Genomic DNA, 23,020 nt, shown 5'->3' on the forward strand with positions numbered 1-23,020 from the left:
TATACTTATTGTGGGGCTTCAAGAGCATAATTTTGTCTTGAGAAATTTGCCTGGTGTGGTGTTGTTCATGCCCTCAGTCCAGGAAAGGGATGCAGGGAAAGCACTGCCAAGGAGCTTTTCCAGAGTCTTTTCCAGCTGAAAACAGCAGCACTTCTTAAGAACTGAATTTAAACAGAACATACCTGCTGCAACAAAGAGAATCCCAGCGCTGAGAATAATGTTGTTTTTGCTGTTGTAAATCCTTCCTGCTCCGACACAGAGTCCTCCCAGCAACAGCAAAATTGTGCTTAGGATGGGGAACACGCTGGAGGCACGGACGATGCCTGCAGGGAGACAGGTGGGAAGGGAAGACAGAGCAATCATTTTGGGTGCCTCCTCGGGTGCAAGTGTGGAGATTAGAGTCTCAAAACCTCTGTTTTTTTCCTATAATTGTTAAGAAGAATGATTTAAATGAACCAGAGGATTGTTAAGGTTGAAAAAGACCTTTAAGATCATCAAATCCAACACTGAAACCAGCACCTCCACCATGCTCACCACTAAACCATATCCTTGAGTGCCAGCCACATCCACACACTATTTGAACCTACTCAGGGACACCTGTTCCAGTGCTTCATAACCCTTTCAATAAAGAAATTTTTCCTAATATCTAACTTATTATCATTTTTTATTCCTTTTTCCTAGAATTATCACTGATTCTGCATTTCTGGGATTGTTTTGGGGATGACGAAGCCATGAGCTGACCAGTGTGACAGAGACTCTCAACTGAGTGGCTTCAATCTTTTGAGCTTTCTCCCAGGAAGTCCAGCATTATTGGCATTTTCTGATGCCACCGTAAGCAGAATATTTCTGGCAAAGCATGAGGTAAGTGACAGTAAGACCCAGCACCATGCAGGGAGCAGCAGTGAAAAATTCATGAGCTGGCTATGAACCCTACAACGTTTGGGACAGCTGGAGCAGATGGATCTGTTCCGTGGTGCACACACAAGGTGAGCAAATTACAGCTCTTGAAGTCAGCAGCATCCATGTTGTCAGCAAGCACAGCTAATAACCCCTTTTTCTTTTGCTGGATATTAAGGACATCGAAACCTTTCACATTTCTAAGGAAGGAATTTTAACAAGTGTGTCTTAGATGTTTGTGTTTAGTTTCCCGACAGCAAAGTAGTCATTTAAAATTCTGCATGCTTCAGTCCATTCCTCAGCATATAAAATCCTCCACAAAAATATTAAAACACCACTTCAAGCCAGCTTTCAAAGTCGGGTCACAACAAGACAGAGCAGCAATCGACAGGGAAGCAGCAAGAAGGGAACAAAAGGGCTGCGAAAAAATAAACAAGCATGAGAAGAGAGATGTCTGTATTGTAAAAACCAAAGGGGTAAAAGCTGCCAGGGGTTCCTGAAAGGCAGAGTGAGGAACCGAGATTTATTGTTGTAGAGAGAGGATTTATTTTTTGAAGAACGGGAGATAAGGTGCTGAATACTGCTGTGGAAAATGGGATCACCCTGAAGCTGGGGAAAGGCGAGGGCAGGGGGGGAGCCCCGGCAGAGCGAGGGGCGCCAGGCTGGGGGGATCCCAAGGCGAGCGAGGGTCAGAGGCTGCTGTCACAGCGGCATGGAAACTCCTCAGCAGGCTGGGAGGCCACGGACACCCCAGGGCTGAGTGAGCGGAGAGGAGCAAACGCCATCTGGGCCGCTGCGGTGCCGGGAGCGCCGCGGTCTCTCCGGGCGCATCCTCCTGGCTGACACGCACGGCGAGCGGCGCCGCTCCCCCGGCAGACACGGGCAGATGTTCCAGCTGCTGCTTTCTCATTTCGCTGTCGATGGCCGTGGCGTTCCCGACTCGGCGGATCGCTCCCTAACGATTCCCCTGGTAACTGGTGGCAGAGCTCCCAGCAGCTGCGGGCCGGGGATGGGGCTCCGCACGGGCACCGCTCCCTGAGCCCCGCACGGCCCCGCTCCGCCCGGGCCTGGCAGGGACGGTGCGGACACAAACCCAGAAAGACAGCGCCTGCCTGGGAAGCTTCTGCCCGTATCGATCCGCAACAGCGAGAAAAGTCCATCCTTTCCCAAACTGGCAGCGTGGCTGCACGTGTCCTTCACAGCTGGGGCATTTTCCAGCCGGATCTGAAGCCGGGCCAGGCGGTGCATTGCTATTCAGGCAGCGTCTTGCAGGAACTGCCAAACCCAGCTGATGTGAGTGGGTGTAAGGGCTCTGCTCAAAGCCTGTTGAGAGGTGAGAGCCTGTTCCCTTGGCCTGGGTGTATCCCCACGTGTGTGCTATGAATTAACAGCACTTTGGCTTTTGGGTCAGTTTTTTCAGTCAATTGTTAGAAAATTGTTAGAAATTGTTAGATTCAAAGTCAGTCTCTGCTGCTGGACTTTAAGGCACCCCAAATCTCTGTCTGTCTATTTGTGCCCTGGCTAAAGGCTTAAAATTGCCTCTGGCCCACCCTTTCTGAATATTGTTTCCTGCACTTTATGGTCATGCTGTTTATAATGATTTCAATTAAATTAAAGAGCTTTCCCAAAATGCTTCAGTGGTATCATTGGAAGGAACTTGTCAGATGTACCAAATATAGGGGGTGGGTTATTCTATTTGTACTAATAAAATTCAGAGATAATTTTTCTATAGTAGGTAATTAATGTGAAGAGAAACAAAACACACAGTGTTCTCTTCCTGAAAAATTCCACAGTATATTTTTTCTTACAATGTGTACTTTTAGCTCTGAAATTTCAAAGGAAGCTCCTAAGGTACCACGTAGAATTTACATATGTCTCCTGATACTGGTAATAAAGTGACAGCACATCAAAAACCATTAAGGCAATCTGGTTTTCGCTTTCTCCCTGGCTTTTCTCCCCCCCTTGTTTACCGTCCTGTCGGTTTGCATCGCCTGCTGTGCTCCGCTATGTGTGGTGACACCTCCTCCGGTGGAGCCGCGGCGCTGCTCCTCCCCATGGGGCTGCAAACCCTGCTCGGCTCGGGCTTTTAATCTCCAGAAAGGCAGGAGCCGAGGGAATGGATTTGAAAAAAGGATGCTCTAACATGCAGGGAGGAAGGGCATGAAAGTGTAGAGATGCCCCTGAAGCGGGGTCCCCCTGCTCAGAGCAGCAGAGCCCCGACATCCCAGCGCACAGCGAGGATGAGACCCCCCTTCTGCAAAGGGAGAGGCGCCGGTGCTTCGTGCGGGGCTGGATGGGAACAGCCCGGGGTTGGTGAGCCCAGAGAACGCGGGAGAGGAGGGAAGCAGGAGACACCAGGGAAGCAGGAGAGGAGGGAAGCAGGAGACACCAGGGAAGCAGGAGAGGAGGGAAGCAGGAGACAGGGAAGCAGCAGACAGGGAAGCAGGAGAGAGGGAAGCAAGAGAGATGGAAGCAGGAGAGATGGAAGCAGGAGACAGGGAAACAGCAGACAGGGAAGCAGGAGACAGGGAAGCAGCAGACAGGGAAGCAGGAGACACCAGGGAAGCAGGAGAGAGAGAAACAGGAGAGAGGGAAGCAGGAGAGATGGAAGCAGCAGAGAGGGAAGCAGGAGACAGCAGGGAAGCAGGAAATAGGGAAGCAGAATACATGAAAGCAGAAGAGGAGGGAAGCAGGAGACACCAGGGAAACAGGAGACAGGGAAGCAGGAGAGGAGGGAAGCAGGAGACACCAGGGAAGCAGGAGAGGAGGGAAGCAGGAGACAGGGAACCGGGGCACGTTTGCCACTGGGGATGCAGTGGCAGCCCGGGGTCCGTGCTGGCACTGGGACATCTGCTGCTTGCTGGGGCCCTGCTCAGGCATGTGAGGGGGATTTTTTTTGACACACAGATGGGTGTGTGTTGCCATGGGGAAGGTTCAATAGGAAGGGTCTTGTCTGAGCTCCTCTGCACGTGTCAGCTTGTCCCACGCTGTCATTTGCTTGGTTTCGCAGGGACCGGCTTGAACACCAAAGGGCAAAATCCAAACTCCTGCCTCTACCCGTTCCCTAGACCAAAGCCTCCCAAAATCAGTAATTTTTGTCACTGATTTCCATGGGGTTTTGAACCAGGGCTCGACCCTGCTAGCACTACAGTGTTTGCATTTCTCTGAAGCCCAAATTAATCTGGGGCTGTGGAAGAGACTGAGACCCCTCATGCTGTTGTTTCAGGAGCACAAAACATGAGTGTGGGTGCCTTTGTCTAAGCCAGCCAGGAAAAATAAATAGAAGTCCCAACATGTCCCTCTGAGAAACTGTGCCAAGAAATGACCAGAAATAGTGGAGAATGGAGCCAGTAGACTGCAAAAGTGTTGCAGAGGGCAAAAACAGGACGGAAGCTCTCACGTCCCTATGAAACAGGATGCAAATATCCTCCTGTCTTAGACAATGATTTGGTCCCTATTACATATAGGTATGAGCTCATCTCCTCTGGATTTAGACACGTTACCTTTCAGTAATCTCTAAATCAACTCTGTGCATGGGAAACTGCAGTTTTCTTCTGAAAGTTAAAGCCAAGGAGCCTTGTCTCTGTGCAGGCTCTGGGAGGTGAGCTCTGCTCTGCAGGGGAGACACTGGAGACTGATTTTGCAGAAGACAGAAAGGGTTAGACCAACTTGTTTTTAAGATCTGTTCTTAGTCACTTCTGCAAACAGCTTTTAGGAACACCCGTCACAAGCACACTTACAAACAATTTACCAGTCTCGTAGCTTAACGTGGAGCTGGAGACTGTTTTTCGCAGTTCTCACTTTTCTCCAGATAAAGAAGGCATAATGTGCTTTTATCATGATGCTACTTAATTCCTCTTTCCTTTTACTAATGATGTTTGTTTCCTAAAGCTGACTTGGCATCAATTTAACATTAGTTCCAAGGCTTTGTATGAAAGATAAATGCAGCTGTGCTCACACTCTGCCTGTGCCTGGGCTCTGAAATCGTGTCACCCGGGTGCTATGACTGATCTAAATCGACAAGAGCAAAGAGGAAAAAAACATCTGGGTTTTCTGGTGAGACAAACTTTTCGGAGATTTTTTTCCTTCTTCATGTCTTAGCAGCACAAAGTTGTTGCCCAGAAGTGAGCAGAAGGGCAGAGTGGTCCTCTAAGTGGTGTTTGAGGTAATTAATTTTGTAATTGAGGAGTTCTCTGCTTTGCCAGCAGCGTTGTTCTCTGCTCCCTGATTTCTCAACACCTTGTGAGCTGCAGTTCCTCTCCCTGGTAGAGGGCACTGCTTTCAGCTTGGCTGCTCAGCTCTTTTGTTCACAAGGAACAACAAGGCAAGGAGTCCTCTGGGAAAAGGGAATCTAACTCCAACTTTGCAGGCTTCATGGTTGGGTTCCAAGACTTGCCATCAGCTGAGAGAATGGTCATGCGGAGGGGATGAAACAACTGCCCTGATTCCAAGCACCAGGTTGGGGGGTGGAATCCCTTCTGGGGAGAATTCCATGCCAGTGTGGAGCAGCAGTGGCTGGCTGGCCAGGCAGGGAAGCCACGGCCCCTGTTCATGCTGGAATTTTGCTGTTAGCTGCAGAAATTTCAGCTTCCTTCCTACAGTGCAGTAATTTCACTGCAGGGGGATGTGGCTCACCAGCTGCAAAGGCTGAGGCTTGAATAAGGGTTGGGTTTAAGCATTTGGTAAAGTTTCCTGATGGGCTGGAACCCACTCCTCAAGCCTGTTTTGTTACACTAACCCTATAAATACTCCCTCTGTAAAATATCCTTGCCAATCTGGGCACAATAACTGTAGTTTTCATTTGAAATTTTGTCATATGATGTTTAGACAATCAGCACCAAAATTGTAAGCATTCCCCTGGCTGAAGGAAACATTTGGAAAAAATCCTTGAAACCTCATGGCAAGAGGGTTGGAACGAAATAGTCTTTAAGGCCCCTTCCAACACAAACCATTCCATGATTCAATGACTCTATGAAGTGCGGGGTCCCAGGGGTGATGGTCGTGTCAGCTGCTGCATGAACTGGACACGTGGCACCACTGGGCTGTGCAGCCATTTTGGGCCAGTCTGGCAGTGAGTACAGCTGGGGCTGCTCTCTGCAGGAGAGAAGCCCAGGGAAGCCCCATCTGTGTGTTAGGTATCACTGTTCACTTACGGAGAAGGTACTCTGAGCTGTCGTGGTCGTAGTCATTGTCTTCAGGGAAGTGGTTGATCCGGAAACAATGTCCTTTGTAGATTCCTAAATGGAAACAAAGCAAAGAGACCCCATAAGGAGCAGAAACAGGCAAATGTGCTTTTTCTAAATGGTCAAGGAACCATCACTAAAGTAATGAATTTTGGGCAGATTGGCCGAAGGAAGGGACAGCCATGATTCCTGGGCTCTTTCCTTCAGCCACTTCTATCGTCCTCCTGAGACTTTTAATCTCTAAGTGCTTCACTTTATCAGTGCTGTGCTTATCTTACAAGCATACTGAGTTTGCAAAGCTTCTTTTTGTTCCCAGAGTGGCTGTCAGGCTGGGTCCCTGCTCCATGGCTGGGGCTCCCAGTGCCAATCTCGCTCCCATCACCCTTCCCATCTCACCCTAGTGAAGTGCCAGTAAATGCTGAATTGTCTGAGGCTCTTCAATTACTCTCTAGGCTGCAAAAACAAGTCCATAAATCTCTTCCTGCTGCAGTTTAAGCCCGTATGTCCCACTCAAGGTTGGCTCAGCTTTTAATGGCATATTTGTTTAGCTAACTGGGAGCCTGTGCAGTAAAGTCAGGGCACAGCATGCACTCCTGATGCACTCCTGATCCCTGGAGGGACAGCACCAGAGCCGGCCGGACAAACCCCTCGCTCGACTGGACACCTCAGCACTTTGTCCATGTAGGTAAAGCTGTCCATGAGCATTTTGTGCTCTTTCCTGTCACAGTTATCCACAGTGTGAGCTGCAGCTGGGTCGCTGTGGCACAGGGAGCTACACGGGGAGCTCTCCCCAGAGAGCTTCCTGCAGGAGTGAGCCCTGAGCTGAGATTGTGCCGTGGAGCTTTCATTATTCATTAACCAGCGCTCTCCTGCTCGGGAACACATCACCCAGGCTGAGCTATCCCTGCACAGGAGCCTCGCTGCTTACAGCTCGAGCTGGCAGAAGGACTTAATACCCATCACTTAATACTACTTTAACAGAAGCACAGCTGCAGTCTGTAGGATATAAATGTGGATTTATTTCACTACCTATTACCAATGATTACAAAAATCTCAAAAGAATTACTAATCCGGAGGATTTAAATTGCACCCTGTGAGTGTCAACTGCAGGTTTGCTGCTACAGCGCATTAAATTCTTCCAGTAAATGATGTATCAGCTCTAATTGCAGCAACGGCTCAGGCTTTCTCTGCACAGCACTTCAAAGGCTGGGAACAAGATGCAAGTGGCTCGTGTCACATCTGGAAGTGACACACCTGTCCTGGCTGCCAGGTGGGGAGAGCACTGCAGCTGGGCTGCTCCTGATGAGCCTGTGTGCCTGTGCATCCTGTGCTGGCCACCACAGGGGCTGCTGCTCCCCAAGGCAATGCAAAACTCAGATTTTAAAGATCCCAGTGTTTATTTTCATGGCAGTTCACACAGTCACCCCCAGCATTTACAGAGCCTCTGTGACTGGATGGTCATTGCATTGAGTCTCTCCATTAAGGTGTGCAATTTACAGGAAATACATTCAGAACGTGATTTTTATCCTCCCTATTTATTAAGGAAAAAAAATCTAAACAATTTTCCCAGCCTAATTTCCCATGGAAATAGGTTTTTCAAGCACTGTGCTTGTGTGCCTATGGGTGGGGCAATCTCTCAGTCTGTCTGTCTGTAGTATTGTATTCTGTGTCCTCACACTGGCAGAAGGCAGGGTTAGAGGGGTTATTAGGACGAAATTCCTCCCTATGCTCAGAGAAGCTGTGGCTGCCCCATCCCTGGAAGTGTTCAAGGCCAGGTTGGAAGGGGCAGCCTGGGATAATGGAAGATGTGGGTGGAACTGGCTGAACTTTAAGATCCCTTTGAACCCAAACCATTCCATGATTCTGTGGTTCTCCAATAAAGGTTAAGGTAACTGGCTGAATTTATCCAGAGCTGATATAAAAGTAGAAGTATGGCAGGTCACTGAGGTGCAGGGCAGACAGGGAGATGCCTGAAGGAGGGAGCTCTGTGTCCCCACACAGGCTCCTTTTGCACGTTCACAGAGTGTGGACATGGCAACAGCCCAAACAAACACCTCACTCCAGAAACTCACCCATCAGACGAGGAGTCTGCAAGACTGAAACGTTCTCAAAGCCTCTAGTGTTGCAGCACTGATGGACTGATGGAGGGCTTTGGGCTCTGTAAAATGGCTCAACATAATTAAACTGCTGAGTGAAATGGGCCCCTCCGCAGAACTTTCAGAGGCCGTGAAGCCATTCCTGCCACAGCAGGACAGCAGGGCTGGAATGCACCAGCAGGACAGCAATGATGAGACCTTCATTTCCTGGCTCTTATATTTAGAGCCTCTCACATGAAAGAGTATCAGCAAGACTAGCAGAGGTAAAAAACAGGTTAATCACCTCTCTACCCTGTCCCGTTCCCCCCCCAAAAAAAAAAATCTGGATGAACTTGAGAGTTCCTTTTTATTCTCAGTTTTTAGGAATACTGGAATTGGTCATTATTAATTGGTAATTATTTATCTGGCTAAATTATTATAGAAATTGCAAATGACTGTGAAATTTGGACCTGTGTCAAAGCCTAGGAATTCAAAATATTCTCCCCAGTATTTTTATGTAGTTCAGACCAGAGATACTGGTTAAGGGTTCTCTCTAGTGTGTGTGATGTTTGATAGCTAATAACAGCAGCAGACTGAATAACTTTTTTTCTATAAACTTAACAAGTGTAATGTAATTCAGCAACAGCTTATTAAACTCTCAGTGAGGCTTGAAGTTGCTATCAAGAACTCTGGTGATCTACACAGTATTGAGGCCTCTTTCAATCCACAAAGTATCTGAAATAAAAGCTTGCTAGGAAAAGTAACAACACCTCATCATAATGATGGACTTTGAAATTCAGATTTGGCAAAAATTAAAACTGGCTGGAGAAGCTACTGAAGCAGTGGTCAGCTCTAAAAACTGACAGCAGAGTCTCAGTTGTCTTTATACATAAAAAATAGGAGCAGGTCAAAGCTGGGCTTTGGTGGGATATTCATCTCCATGCCCTGGCATGTAAAGCAATGCATAAAGAATAAAAGTCATGGAATGGCAGAGGTGGCAGAAAAGGAAAACCTCAATTAAACTCAGTAACAATCATTCTGCAAGCATCTGCATGAGGGCTGAGCTCCTTGAAGCTCTTCTCCAAGGCCTCTCAGGAGCTGCCTTGAAGAAATGTGCAGGCAAACGTGGCCACAGGTCCACACTCACTGAGGCACACGAAGCCATTTCCCAACCAGCAGAGGATGGGGGAGAGAGATTTTCCTTCTTGCTTGACTTTGGGGATACAGTCCCTTATATCCTTGGGAGAGGAAGATGGAATATTTAACTCCTACCGCCGTACCCACTAGAGAGAGAGATAAATAAACTGCAATCACTGCCTAACAGATACTAAAATATTGAGAAGCTCTTCTGGATACCTCTTGAGAGTGAGATATAAAATCCCACTGAGATGCTGTAAGTATTACTCCTTTCTTTGAATGATTACTGATACGTTTTTAATGATGCTTTTAGAAATACAAATATTAGAATGCATTTTTCCCCCTCATAATAACAAAAACTTTGTTCTGAATTTTGAGCCAGGACTTCAGGATCTGTGTTAATGATAATGAAGAGGTAAATTTTTTGAAGTGCTGTTGATGGTGTAAGAACGATTTTTTTCCACTGGTTGCAGCATACTTAGCTGGCAATTAGGAACTAAAAAGCATTTCTGTCTTGGTTCTACTCTGTGTTCAAGGGCTTCTCTGGCAAGGTTAGTACTTCCCAATCTCACTAAGTGTTGTTCAGACAACTATAATTAGAGTGTGATGTACTCAGATAACATGATAAGGGAGGCAACTGTAGTGCCTAAGTGAAGATTAAGCTTTGTTTTGGGGTTTGAGATCTCAAAATACATAGAGGTTTCAACAGCAAATCAAAGTAGTGATCCCAAATTCTGATGACATACTGCCTTCTCCTTGCTCTTTCTTAAATAATCCTTTAATAATCCTGCCTCTATCACTGCAGATTGTTCATTGGGTTTTTATTTTTTGATGACTGAGAGTGAAGATTAATGCTTAGGATGCAAATGCTTATTAATTTGGTAGCCATGCATTACATGATCCTGTTATTGTCCATACCATCAGCCACGTCTTTGAGAACATTTCCTGTGCTTAGTGTTTATCAATGACAACATTCCCTGATGCCCTGGAAGTGTTTGCACAAATCAGCACTGGAAAACAGAGTCCTCAAATGTCTGACAATATTTGTCAATACAAGGCTGTACTTTTGTTTTCTCCCTGCCTTAATCTTGAAAACTCTACACAACAAGATCTTCCCATAGCACTACTGCTCTGTTGTCATTTAAAATAGGTTTCCAGCACTCCAGACTGGAGCAGCTCTGCAGAGAGGGCCCTGTCTGCGGGGGACTTCTGTCAATAGTGATTTCTGTCTCCCGGTGCTGAGCAGCGCTCCCGGCAGGCGATATCTGATAGCAGAGGGAGACTCGGGGCTGAGCTGCTCCCTCCTTCTCCATCATCTCCTGCAGAGCCACTGCCCCCTTAACTCTTTCAGCTGCCAGCCCTCCTTGATGCAGCAAACACTGGGTTTGGGACCTGGTAGAGAAGCCTTTCTTGTTTCCTCATGGGACGCGAGACATTTGCAGTGCCTCGGATCAAACCCTCTCCTGCCACATTCCTGCAGCTCTCCAGCAGCTCTGGATACTTGGAGCACACACGTGCACACTATAAATAGTGTGAAGCAGGGATTCTCCCAGAGGAGTCGCACTGGTGGGATGAGAGCTGTGAATGTCAGCTGCACTGCAGAGGTGGTCACTTGGCATCAGCAGTCACCTGAGGGCAGGTAAATACACCCACAGCCATGCACCCCAAAACCTCACCAACCAGCCCATCGCTTCCTGGCAAATGTGGGGCTTCTGGGATGGTTTGGAGACATGGAATGAAGTTATTTTCAGGATCATTTGACAGCAAGTGCTTGTGGAAACAGGGAATACAAGTTGCAAGGAGCTGACTGTATATTAAAAATAAGGCAATTAGTAAGGTACCATGGGAAATTTGGACTGATGGTTCTGCTTGTTGCATCTATTCTGTGATTAAATACTGTGCCTCAGTTCCAGAGCCAGCTGTCAGCCTGATTTACTGCAACACATGAATATCTGAATGTTTAAATGACAAGTTTTCTGAATATATCAGCACAGGGAGGGCTGACTGACAGCGTCACAGACCATGAGAAGAGTGTGACAGGCAGAGCGGGGCTGTTGTAACAGAAGTTGCCTGAACACAGCGTCCATCCCAGCACGTTGTGCAGGACTGGCTTTCCTTAATGGCATGGCTTTACACTTCCCTTGGACATCAGTGGAGAACCTCTATTTATAGTGAGTGAGAGCGTCTCAGTGCTGGACTCTGCCAGGGGAGAAGAGAAACAGTTGTGTATTTTTTTCCTTAGGAGGATTTCTCTGCTGACAGGTTCTGAAGCCCTTTGCTGACTGATTTGAGCAATAGTGAGCAAAGGAGATCAGACATGCCAAAAAATGTTCATCTCCACAAAAATATCTATCTGGGCACTGTGTTCATTTGTTTGATTTTCCACCAGCACAGCTCCCCTGTCTCACTGGACTGACACCACAGCACATGCAGCTGCTGCCTTTGCTTTCTTCTCATTCCTCTTGTCACAAAATAACTCTTGAGAAGAGGAATCAAGGGTGCACCTCCTTTTACTTTCAAAACCTGCTTTGTGGTGCTGCTGGTCAAACAGGGGTTATTCTAGTCCTGAGCTCTCCCTTCAGACCACAAGGAACAGCATTAGATATTTTCCTGTAGCTTGGAACTTTCTGTGTTAAGCTGTCCCAAGTTTGATTATTTGTCTCCTGCTGCTTGCAGAGAGTTTCACAAGCCTGTCCTTAAGTTACTCGAATGAGCACAGGTCCCAGGAGCCTCTGCCTGGAGATGTTTAATGCTGTCATTATAAAAGAAATCATGAACTATTGATGCAGGTCATGTGCAAAACACACCTCATGTGAATTTGCTTCTCCACAATGCTGCTGTGAGCTGCCTTCATCACTGTGGAGGATGCAGCCAGCAGAGGAGGAAGCCTCAGGAGGTTAAATACACATTTATTGGGTGTCTGCCTTTGAAAAAAGTTTGGCTGTTGTAAGAGCTGGAAACTTCAAAGCATAGGCTGGTTTTGAGACAGATTCTGTCTGACACCCTCGGAGTCTTGCCAGTCCTGGAAATTTGTCCATATGACAGTTTGTATTTTTGTTTCATCCTGAAGATGAATTTGATGAAGAGCACTGCTCGTACCTGGGGTTATTGTCATACTTTTGCCAGGGTAGATCCTGTGTACAGAAAATGCTCAGGACATAAAAAGAGTCGGAGTTTATTCCCATAACTGTGGGCTACCCTGGTGCCACAAACCAGCTGGGCAGGACAAGCTGCCTGTGTGTGCCATGGTCAGGCCAAAGCAAATTCAGCTCAGCTGAGTCTTTACCTGGAACCCATCCTTACTCTTAACCACATTTCTCTACAGGTCTTGAGACTGTGAAAAAAAAGAATATCTTATTTCACTTATAGAAGCCCTTTTCTTCTTTATCTTTCATTCCCTAACTCAGAACTCACTTGTTTCTCATTGCAGGGAGAGGAACTGCCTCCTTTTGGGCCAGATTCTGATTTCCCTGTATTGGACTCAAATCTGTCTCACCCAGTGATATCAGAATCTGGCCTACTCCCTTTCATTTGCTTCCCATCTACTTCCCGGGCAGAAAGACAATTATTTTAAAATGTTGAAATGTATGAAATTTGCCCCACTTTCTTCCTCAGGAGCTGTCATCTCAAACAAACCCTTTGGGTTCTTCTTTTGATCTATTTTCAATTGTCTGGTGGGCAAAGCAAAACTCCTCCTCCAGTCTCTTATTTTCTTATCTTCTGCTGTGACATGAATTTCCCCTTTCTCCAGTCCTCCCCCTCTGCTGCCTACAGACCTTCCGCTGCTCGGAGCTTCCCGGCAGTCCCCTCGGTGTCAGGTGAGGAGCAGCCACTCAGGACTTGCTGCCTGCCCCATTTTGCTCCTCTTTAAGGCTTTTAAAGGCAGAACACCTTCCCGGTGTGCTCAGCACCTCGGGAGGGCTCCGAGGGGCTGGAGGAGCTCCTGGAGCAGCTGCTGCTGCTGCCCACGCACTGCAGAGGAGCTGGGGCTGGCAGGGAGCTCTTGCCTGGCCTTTATTTAGTGCTCCCCATTCCCCCCCAGCCTGGCAGGACCACGTTTTCTCCAGAAACAGGTCTTGGTTTATCTTGTCATGGACGTGCTCACTCCATTTTCTTCCCTTCATGTAGTAAATGCTCCCACCTGTATTTACTGTAGACTTTCTGTGAGAGAAGAGACTGTCTTACACCCCACTCTCCAGTATTAGAGTATCCTAATCTGCTTTCCCCACCTTGCCTGCACTGTGGCAGTGCTTGATCTGATTCCCTTTTGCTGCCTGCAGCCTCTCCCTGGTGCTCCTGGACAAAGCCCTCTGTGTTGGAGGAGAGGCTGCTCCCAGCCCTTGTGTCAGCCCAGCCCCACAGAAGGAAGGCTGTGCTGCTCTGTTCCTTGCATTGCTGGTTTTGCAGTGCTCTCAGACTGCAGTGGAGCTCATGCCTGGCGTGCCCAAGGAGCCACCTCCTCTGCTCTGAGTGCCAATTCCAGAGCTGCAAATAGTGACTGGAGAGCTTCCTGCTTGGGCAGCTCGACCTTCATGGCACAGCCACCCCTTTTTGACCACTCCTGAGTTTTCTGTGGCCTTAGCTGATCTCCTCCAGATGCCAGGGGATGCTCACTATTTCCCAAGGAAGTTTGTCCCATAGCAGAAGGTGTACTTTGCTTAGGAGGTAAAAAAAATCCACTGCTCATGGAATGACAGAATGGTTTGGGTTGGAAGGGACCTTAAAGCTCATCTTGTCCCAATCCCCTGCCATGGGCAGGTACAGCTTCCACTGTCCCAGGCTGCTCTGAGCCCTGTCCAACCTGGCCTTGGACACTTCCATGGATGGAGCACTTCTGCTGTTTGGGGAGCAACTTCTAATTCTGGCAGAAACAATTTTACTCTCTGAGCAAAATACTCTTGGTTTTTTTGACATCCTGTAATCCAGGATGCACCAAGCACTGCTTTATACAGCCTGGTAAAGCATCTCCAGATTCTGGATCACCTACACCAGAAGATATCCCAGGAAACGCCTACAGAGGCTCAGTCACTTATAATTCATGTGGAAAACACACAGCCTCAGCAGCTGACCTCCTGTTTTCAGCTGGGCAAATATCATCAGAGGTGTTGTGCATTTGTATTTCTGTGTAAGAAATGAACAGATTCAGAAAAGATGCTTTGCCAAAGATGCCTTTCAAATTCTATGACAGCCTTTTGTTCCATTATAAGATTTTGAGACCTTGAGCGATGTTAGAAAACTCGTGGCAGCAAAACTCATTTCCCAAAGATTCACCTCACCTGCACATCTGGGAGCTAATAAAACACATCACAGTGTCTGGCTGCTGTCCTTTGAATTCTCTTCAGTCATTACCAAACTGCTGCCAAAAGTACTAAGTGTCCTTGTGCTACCACAGTGAATACCAATGGTACCAGGGAAACGCAGGGCAGAGGCAGAGTAGCAGAGTTGTGTGTTACCTCTTGGTTTAGGCTCCTCACTTTCCAGTTTCTTCAAATGTTTGCCTCATAAATCAGCACTTTGGCCATGGAATTCATGACTGAGGTTATTCAGCAGGGCTTCTGTCCCTTCCCAGCTGCCTTTCCTTGGCCAAGCAGCAGATAACAGTGTGCTGTAATACTACAAGCCCTGCTGATGGGTCTTCCTACTACAATTTGCAATTTTCTCCTTATGAACCATGTCCTCTCGTGCTGCTGCTTGGATGGCAAAGTGGGGCAAATTTCAGGGGGTTCTGTTTTAATCTCTTTTGTTGCTCCTTTTTACAGAGCTTATTGAGGAAATGACTCTGTGTTTTCTAGGGAGAAAGTGTGACAAACTTCCAGCCCTGTCGTTCAGTTTGCATTTTGTAAATCAACCGCACAGGGAAATAGGGGCAATCCCTCAGGCTGGGTATGCCGTGGTTGTTTTGGGGCAACACTGGTGATGCTGTTTGAGGAACATTTTCAAGTCAGACACAAGTCAGCCCTGCCACGGGGAGCGTTCTCATGCCTGGCTCAGTCCCAAGAAGCTGTCAACATTCCTAGTTTGTCGTGGGGTTGTTAACTCACTTCTCTGTGTCTGCTTTTCTCTCCACCACCCCGGCCCACACTCGCTGTGTTCTGCCTTCGCACCTCGGCTCGTCCTGCATCTCCTGCCTCAGTCCTTTATCCTGGCAGCCCAGGAGTTTGTCTCACCACACACTTCCACAATTTTCTCTGCTGCCACTTTGCTGAAGCTGTTTCTGGGTGGCTGATATAATCCTCCTCATCCTTTTCAAGTGAATTTGGAGCTTGGACAGAAATCTCCATTAGAGTTCTGTAGCTGGCTTTTCTACCGTAGCTAAAATTAGTCTAACACTTGAGGAGCTGGTGTTGGCTTCTTAGGTGAGAGCCTTCATCCATCAGAGCTCTGAACTGAGAGTCATCCTCCAATGAGTTTCCAGCTCTTACTTCCATTCTGGCTCCAAATACCTTAATTTAAAGAGGTACTTTAGTAACTGGCAGTGCTTTTGGCACAATATATCAGAGACTGAGTTGTTTTTCACAACTGTGAATGGCCCCACAGTGACCATCACTGCCCCAACACCTCAGTGTGGGAAATGAATAGTGCTAGCCTGAATCTAGCCAGGATTTGCACCAAAATCTGCCCTTTCCCCCCAGTATTTTTGACCCTGAGATAGATTCAGTGGTACACCAGGGAGGCTGCTGCCAGTCCATCAGACTGTGAGAGGGCTGCAGTGCCAAACTGCATCGGGTGCAGCTCTGAGAACAGGCCCTCGTTCAGCCTGGTGAAGTTCATATGCTGCAAAATGACAAATCATGTTTATTTTCACAATGTCAAACCATGCCTTTTCCTGCATCTGCACAATTGGAATCAAGTTTTCCTTAAGGGGTACTTTGATTTTTATCCATATGGTTTCCCTTCCTTCAGTAAGTCATCAGTTCCCCTCATTAACATGTGAGCAACCAGGGCTCGATGGCTTCACCTTTTAGGATCACAGCACATCTACACATCCTGTCCCATGGCTTGGCATTTCCTGGGGGTGGAATTCAAGCAAATGGACATTGATGTCTCTTTAAAGTCTGCACTGAGTTTGTAATTTGAATCACTGTCATGGTCACCTCTGGGGTGCTTCCTGACCTACCTGAAACACCCCCAGTGCAATGTGGGATGCTTAATCCCCTCTATTTTCTGCCACTTCAACTTCCACATGTGCACAACCTCCAGCTGTTGCCTTTCTATTCTTAATTTCTACTTTCAGACCCTCTTAAACTGCCATTTCCCCCCCATTTTCTGAAACGTTTTCATTTCACACCAGACAAGGTTTGCAGCTGGCATACTGCAGTCTAAAATTTAAGAAACAACTCTTCAGAATGAGGACCTGGGAAATCCTTGGGGATGTTTGGGGTAACTTGCACAGGGTGCACCTGGTGTCTTCTCTGATGGAAAAACCTTTCAGATCTAGTCAGTAGAAAAAAAATTATTCATATTATTAATGGTTCATACTATTGATATTTTATTAATAAGGAGACGGTTCATATTATTGATGCAATCAATACTGAGAATTGGTAATTGATTGTTCTGATTATTGATGGTGAGATCTCTTGGTGTAGAAGAAGCTTGCAAGGCACTAAATAATTACCTCTCTGCATTAAATGAATTATTGCCAGCTCCAATAGCAGGGAATGTCTCTAACCTGACATCTAGAGCTGAACTTTCTTTACAAACTTTCTTTTGGCTCATTCATACATTGCAAAGTTGGGTTTTTTAATGAAAAAGCATGAGGTTTACACTGGAAAGTAGTGATATAGGACCTTGCTAGTGAATTGATTGGGAATATGCAGGATAATTGGACACTCCTGGAATCTTGTAATGATTCCACACGTCTTAAACAACGTAGATTCATCATCAGATGATGGCATTCAGAAAAATAGTTGGATATTGAAGAAGCAATAGGGAAATAACAGTCCATAAATCATCTTAGTTGAAAGGAATGCTTGTAATGTGTCTGTCTTTGGAATGCAGTGACCTTGAGTTGGATCTCCATTCGTTTTGGAGCACACAAATGAGTCTTCCTGGTCTCTCTGCCAGCTTGTTGAGTTATACATAGAAGCGAAGCCTCTGGAGATTGATCATGCACAGTCAGTGATGCAGGACAGAAACAAGGCAGATGACAACAGGGAATCGAAAGGTTGGGAGAAAGGGGTGGAACTGCCAAACCCTGCTGATGGCTGGGTTTGGGAAATGCAAGGCAAAGGTCTCAGTAATCATCTGCATGATGTATCAGTGTGAAAGACACTCCACCAGGAGAGATTAGTGCTGTGCACACTGTCGAGCTGAATACCCAGGGCTGATGTCTAACCTTGGGAACAAATAGCAGAGCTGCTGGAGAGACTGAGCAGCTTCCAGTGGGAAAAAATGAAAGGAACAAAAACATTTTGCCATTGTTAAATCCTGGAAGGGAATATAAAGGCAGCATGTAGGATTTAAACTTGAATTAGAGTTACTACTGCCTTGGTTATTCCTGATTCCCAGCAGTGCGTGCAAGCTGAAAGGTGCTGCACCTTCGTGGAGAAAGGCTGAGAGCAATGTGAAGAAAGAGCAAAGGAGCAGAAAAAGAGCAAAGGAGCACTTTGGGGCAGAATGTGGAGGAATGGGAGGTGGTTCACAGAGGGGGAGGGGGAAAAGAAGCTTGGAATAGAGTGGGAGGGAGAGAGAGGTGAGGAGGAGATGGGAGGGGTGGGCAGAGGGTGGCTGGAGGTGAGTGGGGGGCCTGGGAGAAGAGCAGGAGCTTGGCTGATTGGAGGGGCCTGTGGAGATGGGGACCAGAGGGTGACCCAGGTACCCCCTGAGAGCCCTGCCTGCATCCCAGTCCTGCTGAATCCCAGCCCTGCTGAATCCCAGTCCTGCCTGGATCCCAGTCCTGCTGAATCCCAGCCCTGCCTGGATCCCAGTCCTGCCTGGATCCCAGTCCTGCTGAATCCCAGCTGTGCCTGAATTCCAGCCCTGCCTGGATCCTAGTCTTGTCTGAATCCCAGTCCTGCTTGCATCCCAGTCCTGCCTGGATCCCAGTCCTGCCTGAATCCAAGTGTTTCTGAATCCCAGTGTTTCTGAATCCCCACCCTGCCTGCACCCCATGTCTGCCTGCACCCCAGCCCTGCCCAGCTGAGGAGCCAGTGCTCCTTCTTGCCAGAAGGCAAAGGGATGCAAAGCCACTGCCTGATGAAAATTAAAAGCCTTAAACTTTCTAATTCCCAGGACTGATTTAGATTATTACAGCTAACAAATGACCTAATACATAAAAATGGAGACAGCTACCAAATAGATCTGTTTAAATGAACACATGGAGAAGAGATTCCATTTGGCTCCTGCACCTGAAACTTCCTATTTCCTAATGCAAACTAAGCAGTGACAAATAAAAATGAGGCTGCAAAACCAGCATGACCTCTTTAAGCTTTAATTATTCATGAGAACTGTTTTCTTCTCTGCTGAGATTCAGAGCAACACATTTAAGCGGGTTCCTCTCAGGTTTATGGGAGACGTACGTTCCTTGTTACACGAGCTAATAAATGCAACTAAACACAATGACCCAACAATATTTGTAGAAACAGCATTTGGGAAAATGTGTTTAATGAATCAGAAGAGCCTTAATCTAGTCAGTCTTGAAAAGCAAAACATATCATGCAAAATTACAATGCACCAAAGCACAGACTCATAAATATTTTATGGTTGCGATTTCTGAGTTTACTTTCAGTATTTCAGGATTGTGTTTTACTATGAAATGTCTCTACCTGCACTGGGGAAGGACAGTGGTGATGGGAGCTTTGAGCAATCCAATTTAGAAACCCAGAATTTGCTTTAAATAATGCATGTGAGAGTCCCAGCCCCTACCATCGTCAGGCACATCTGCCATTGTAACCAGAAATGCTCGCTGCCTTCTGCTGTCCTGGGATGGCATGGAAGAAGCCAGGAATGTTTAGAACTGGGAGGATAAAACCAAAACATTTTCCTTTTGCTGGGAAGACTGGGCAAAGGGCAGGTGCCCCATGCCTGGCTGTGGTGTCTGGTGTGCCACTGACTCCTTCCCCCTCAGCCCTTCGTGTTTCTCCCTGCCCATGGATAACAACATCTTGGGGACCTCATTTCCCCCTGAGTTTATAAAGCAGGGGAGGGCCAGTCTGTCACCCCTTGGTGACACCTCCTGCCAGGGCCACATCAGGAGCCGCGCAGCAGCTCCGACCACCCGGGAACGCTGCCATGCCCAGGGGGAGATTTACAGCTCCTCTCCCCTTCAGACACCTCGTCTGGCGTGGTGCAGAGCTGACAGCTCCTCATTTCCACGGAGTGCAACCTCCTCTTCCTCTCAGGAGCCTGGTGGGCTGCTTGGGACCCCTGAGGCTGAGTGCCCCCAGGGCAGTGTCCCTGCCAGGCCCTGGCAGACGGGCAGAGGCAGCCAAAGGGCAGCTTTCCAAAACCCGCTTAACGGGGCCGTGCTCTGGTACTTACTCAATCTTTACAACTCAGTGAGATGCTGCCAATATATTTTTGCCAAGGAGACAAAAATACGTCTCTTCTTCCTACTCCCTCAGCCTATGAAAAATCTCAGTTGTGTGCGCGAAGAGACGCTCTGTGTGTGTGTGTGTATGTGTGAATATTTAGAGGGGGGAAAAATAGAGTTTCTGTTAACTTATCTTCCAGTTGAAAGTCTGCCTTGTAGCCAGGGAAGCACTGTTTTCATTGGTTATAACTTTGGGCAAAAAAGCCTTACTTTGTTCTGAGCAGAAATGGCAGTGAGGGAACTGGGAGCACTTCTCCACGGCCCATATTCTCTGCTCGAGGATGGATGCCTGATGGCTTATAAATAATTTGGGGATTTATGGGTCAAACAGCCCTGTATAAGAGCAAAGTTGACTAATAATGGGCAAAGAAGAGAGGCATGGTCCTTTCACAGTGGTGGGGTTCGACTCCCCAGGGGCCTGAGAGACTCCAGGTGTTTCACATGTTAATAAGGTTTGGAATTCCAGTTTTGTTTTCTGAGTGGTTGGGGTCCTTTAAAACCACCTGGTACAAAAAAAGAGGGACTGGAGGCTTTTTCTAAGCTTCGCAGCAACTTTGCTCCAAAAAGGTGTATTCCTTTTCCCTCCTTCCCCCTCCCTTTCCCCCCAGACCTTGCATGACTTCAGGGCATCAAATGTTAATGAAAGTTTGCCAGGCTTCAAGGGCTGTGAAATGGAAGTTAAAAATCCTGCACTATAGGATGGCTCTAAAAATACTCAGTCATGTCGAAACATCACCCAGCTCCAGCAGCTCTCCTGCACCCAGCAGCATGCAGCAGGGCTTTCTCTCCCAAATAAGCTCTGGACAAAGTTTGCCCAGTGACTGTGGATTACTTCTGCTCTACAGACCGGAATCACCGGGTTACGGACAGCAAATACCTGCTGGGGAGTGAGGATCTGCTGCATCAGTGAACTCTGGTGCTGCTGCCAGGGCAGGGCTGTCCTGCACTGCTGACTCCAGCCAGAGGGCTCTGGGGTGGGACGTCCATCCCTGGGGATGAGCACAGCCCCAAAGAATCCTGTGGGTTGGAAAGGGAAGGTCTGATGTCAGCCTGCTCACCATCAGGGTCCAGCTCCTGACTCTGCTCTTTGGTGTCATTTGTTGTCCAGGGTGCTGGGGTTTGTAGGTTGAACTTTGACTTTTCAGGCACAGCATCACCTAAACTCCTCTGCAGACCTACTCCTGCAGGCTCTGGAGTAGGAGAGCTGTGCCCTCAAGAAACATCAGTGCTTTTCTGCAGCAGCCCCCCACAATCCTAGCAGACATGTCCTGCTAACCTGCAAATGCTGGGGTGAACCAGGGGCTCCTTCATGGACTGCTGGGGGGCTCCAGCAGGGACAGTGCCATCCACTTGTGCTTTAATGTGTTGTTTCTTGGATTATTTTTTCTAACAGTGTTCTCATGAGTGAGAACCTGGGAGCTGCTTTTCCCACACCTTTCCCACAAAGTCCTTTCTTCCCATGAAGCAAAGGAGGAGCCTGAGCACCATGGCTTGGATGGCAATTTGAAGCCCAACCCCAGCACGGTGTCTGAGCTGTTCCCATCACAGGAGGAGCCAGGGAGGCTGTGACAGCTGCACCTCTGAGTCACACAGCCTGATGAGCCCCTGCTCCCGGGGGACAGCACTTTGCCTTTGGCCTCCAGTGACTCCAAACTCCGGCTCAGAGCTCAGCAAGATGTCTGGACCCCAGACTCTGGCTGTTCCCTGATGACCCATGCCCAGGAAGGGACAAGGGACACTCAGAGTGTGTCCCCGGCCCACAGTGCAGGGGCACAAGGTGGGGTACATGATCCAGGTGTGTGAAAGTTCTGTGTCCCCAGGCCTGGCCAGGCTGCCTGGCCACACTCCAGCCCTGTGTGAACACACTGCACAGGCTCAAATTGCTATTTTTGAGCCAGTCACTAGAAATAATTCATGTATGTGCAAGTTAAGATTCTGCTTAAAAATTACCCTCTGCCTCAGAAACTTAAAACCTGAGACAGCTACAGAAGCAGATGCTGAATTTCATTTTACAAGGTTCTTTCCAGCTGTTATGGTAAGCTTAGAACCTCATCCTGCATTTCTTCACTTTAGGGATCTTTTTTCATTCAAAAATCTATTTTTCATTCAAATATCTCCAATTTTAGTGCTGGCAGGAGCAGGGGAAGGTGCAAGTGTCGTGAAGAATCTGCCCCTTCTACTGGACTGGATAAAGTCTTGCACCGATCACCAAGATCCATGATAGTCCTTAAAAGGAAAATTCAAGTCACAAACATTCAACATTTAAGGACTTAAAAATAAATTTCTGCCTATGTCATGAATTTATTTGATGGTATGAACCAGGTTTTGAAAAGCTCAAGGTGCAGGTTTGTGTGTGTTAACTGTAAGCAAGAGTGCAAAAAGAAAATGCTTTTTTATCCATATGAGGTTCTGTAAAGTGTGTTCTATCCTTAGGAGAGTAAACATAACACATAAAAAAATATGTAATCATTTAAACTTTGCAGGAAAAGAGGCAGGAGTGATGGGAACCTCTGAAATGATAAATGTATGGATTTATTTCACTGCCACTGTGGGGTTTTAAATTAGTTTTATTTTTCTTTTATTTCTCCTTGTTGACAAGCAGGGCTGCACTGCTCTGCAGATCTAATGTTTACAGATAAGGAAATATGGAAGGTCAAAAATTCTATTCTTAGTTACTCTTGTATAAGGTAATCTCCTTGTGCTGGTGACAATGCAGAGTGATCTCATGTCTCCATGGGTACCTGAATCATGCCTGTCTAACTGCAACATTCTCCATTCCCAGCCCCTCCCCTGAAGTTCTTACGTAGAAAACCCAAAGATATCTCCAAGAAAAGCTTCATGTGTGATGCAAATGATGGACTGGAGCAAACCCTTCCCTTTTAGACAATGCCCTGTGCCAGTACCTCCCTCATGCACAGTTGGGGTGATGAATTAGTTTGCATTTGACTGTGACCAGGAAGAATTTTGCCAGGAATGCAGGCTGAATCCAACGTGTTCATTTAATCCCTGCAAATAAGCATCTAAACTGATAAAAGCAGAAGGGTAACTTTGTCTCTCAGATGGGTGACTTTGTCCCCAGGGTAGCCTTGGCCAGGGGACGCACAGCAAACTGAGCTGAAATCCAGATTCTGGGGGGGAGAAGTGACACCAGAATCTGCCCACGGTAGATCATGGCAGGGATGAGGCAGGGGAGAACA

At 47.4% G+C, this 23,020-nt stretch overlaps 1 protein-coding gene across 1 annotated transcript in view; it reads right to left on the reverse strand.

Annotated features, from left to right (window-relative positions):
* CACNG4 (calcium voltage-gated channel auxiliary subunit gamma 4) overlaps positions 1–23,020 on the reverse strand; it is a 44,094-nt gene that overhangs the window by 4,992 nt on the left and 16,082 nt on the right. The window contains exons 2-3 of the mRNA XM_038156973.1: positions 6,051–6,134; positions 183–323 (exon numbers count right to left, since the gene is read on the reverse strand). Of these exons, the coding sequence (XP_038012901.1) occupies positions 183–323; positions 6,051–6,134 (225 nt within the window). The remainder of the gene's footprint in view (positions 1–182; positions 324–6,050; positions 6,135–23,020) is intronic.

This window comes from Motacilla alba, chromosome 18 (assembly GCF_015832195.1).
Source record: "Motacilla alba alba isolate MOTALB_02 chromosome 18, Motacilla_alba_V1.0_pri, whole genome shotgun sequence".
NCBI lineage: Eukaryota > Metazoa > Chordata > Aves > Passeriformes > Motacillidae > Motacilla > Motacilla alba.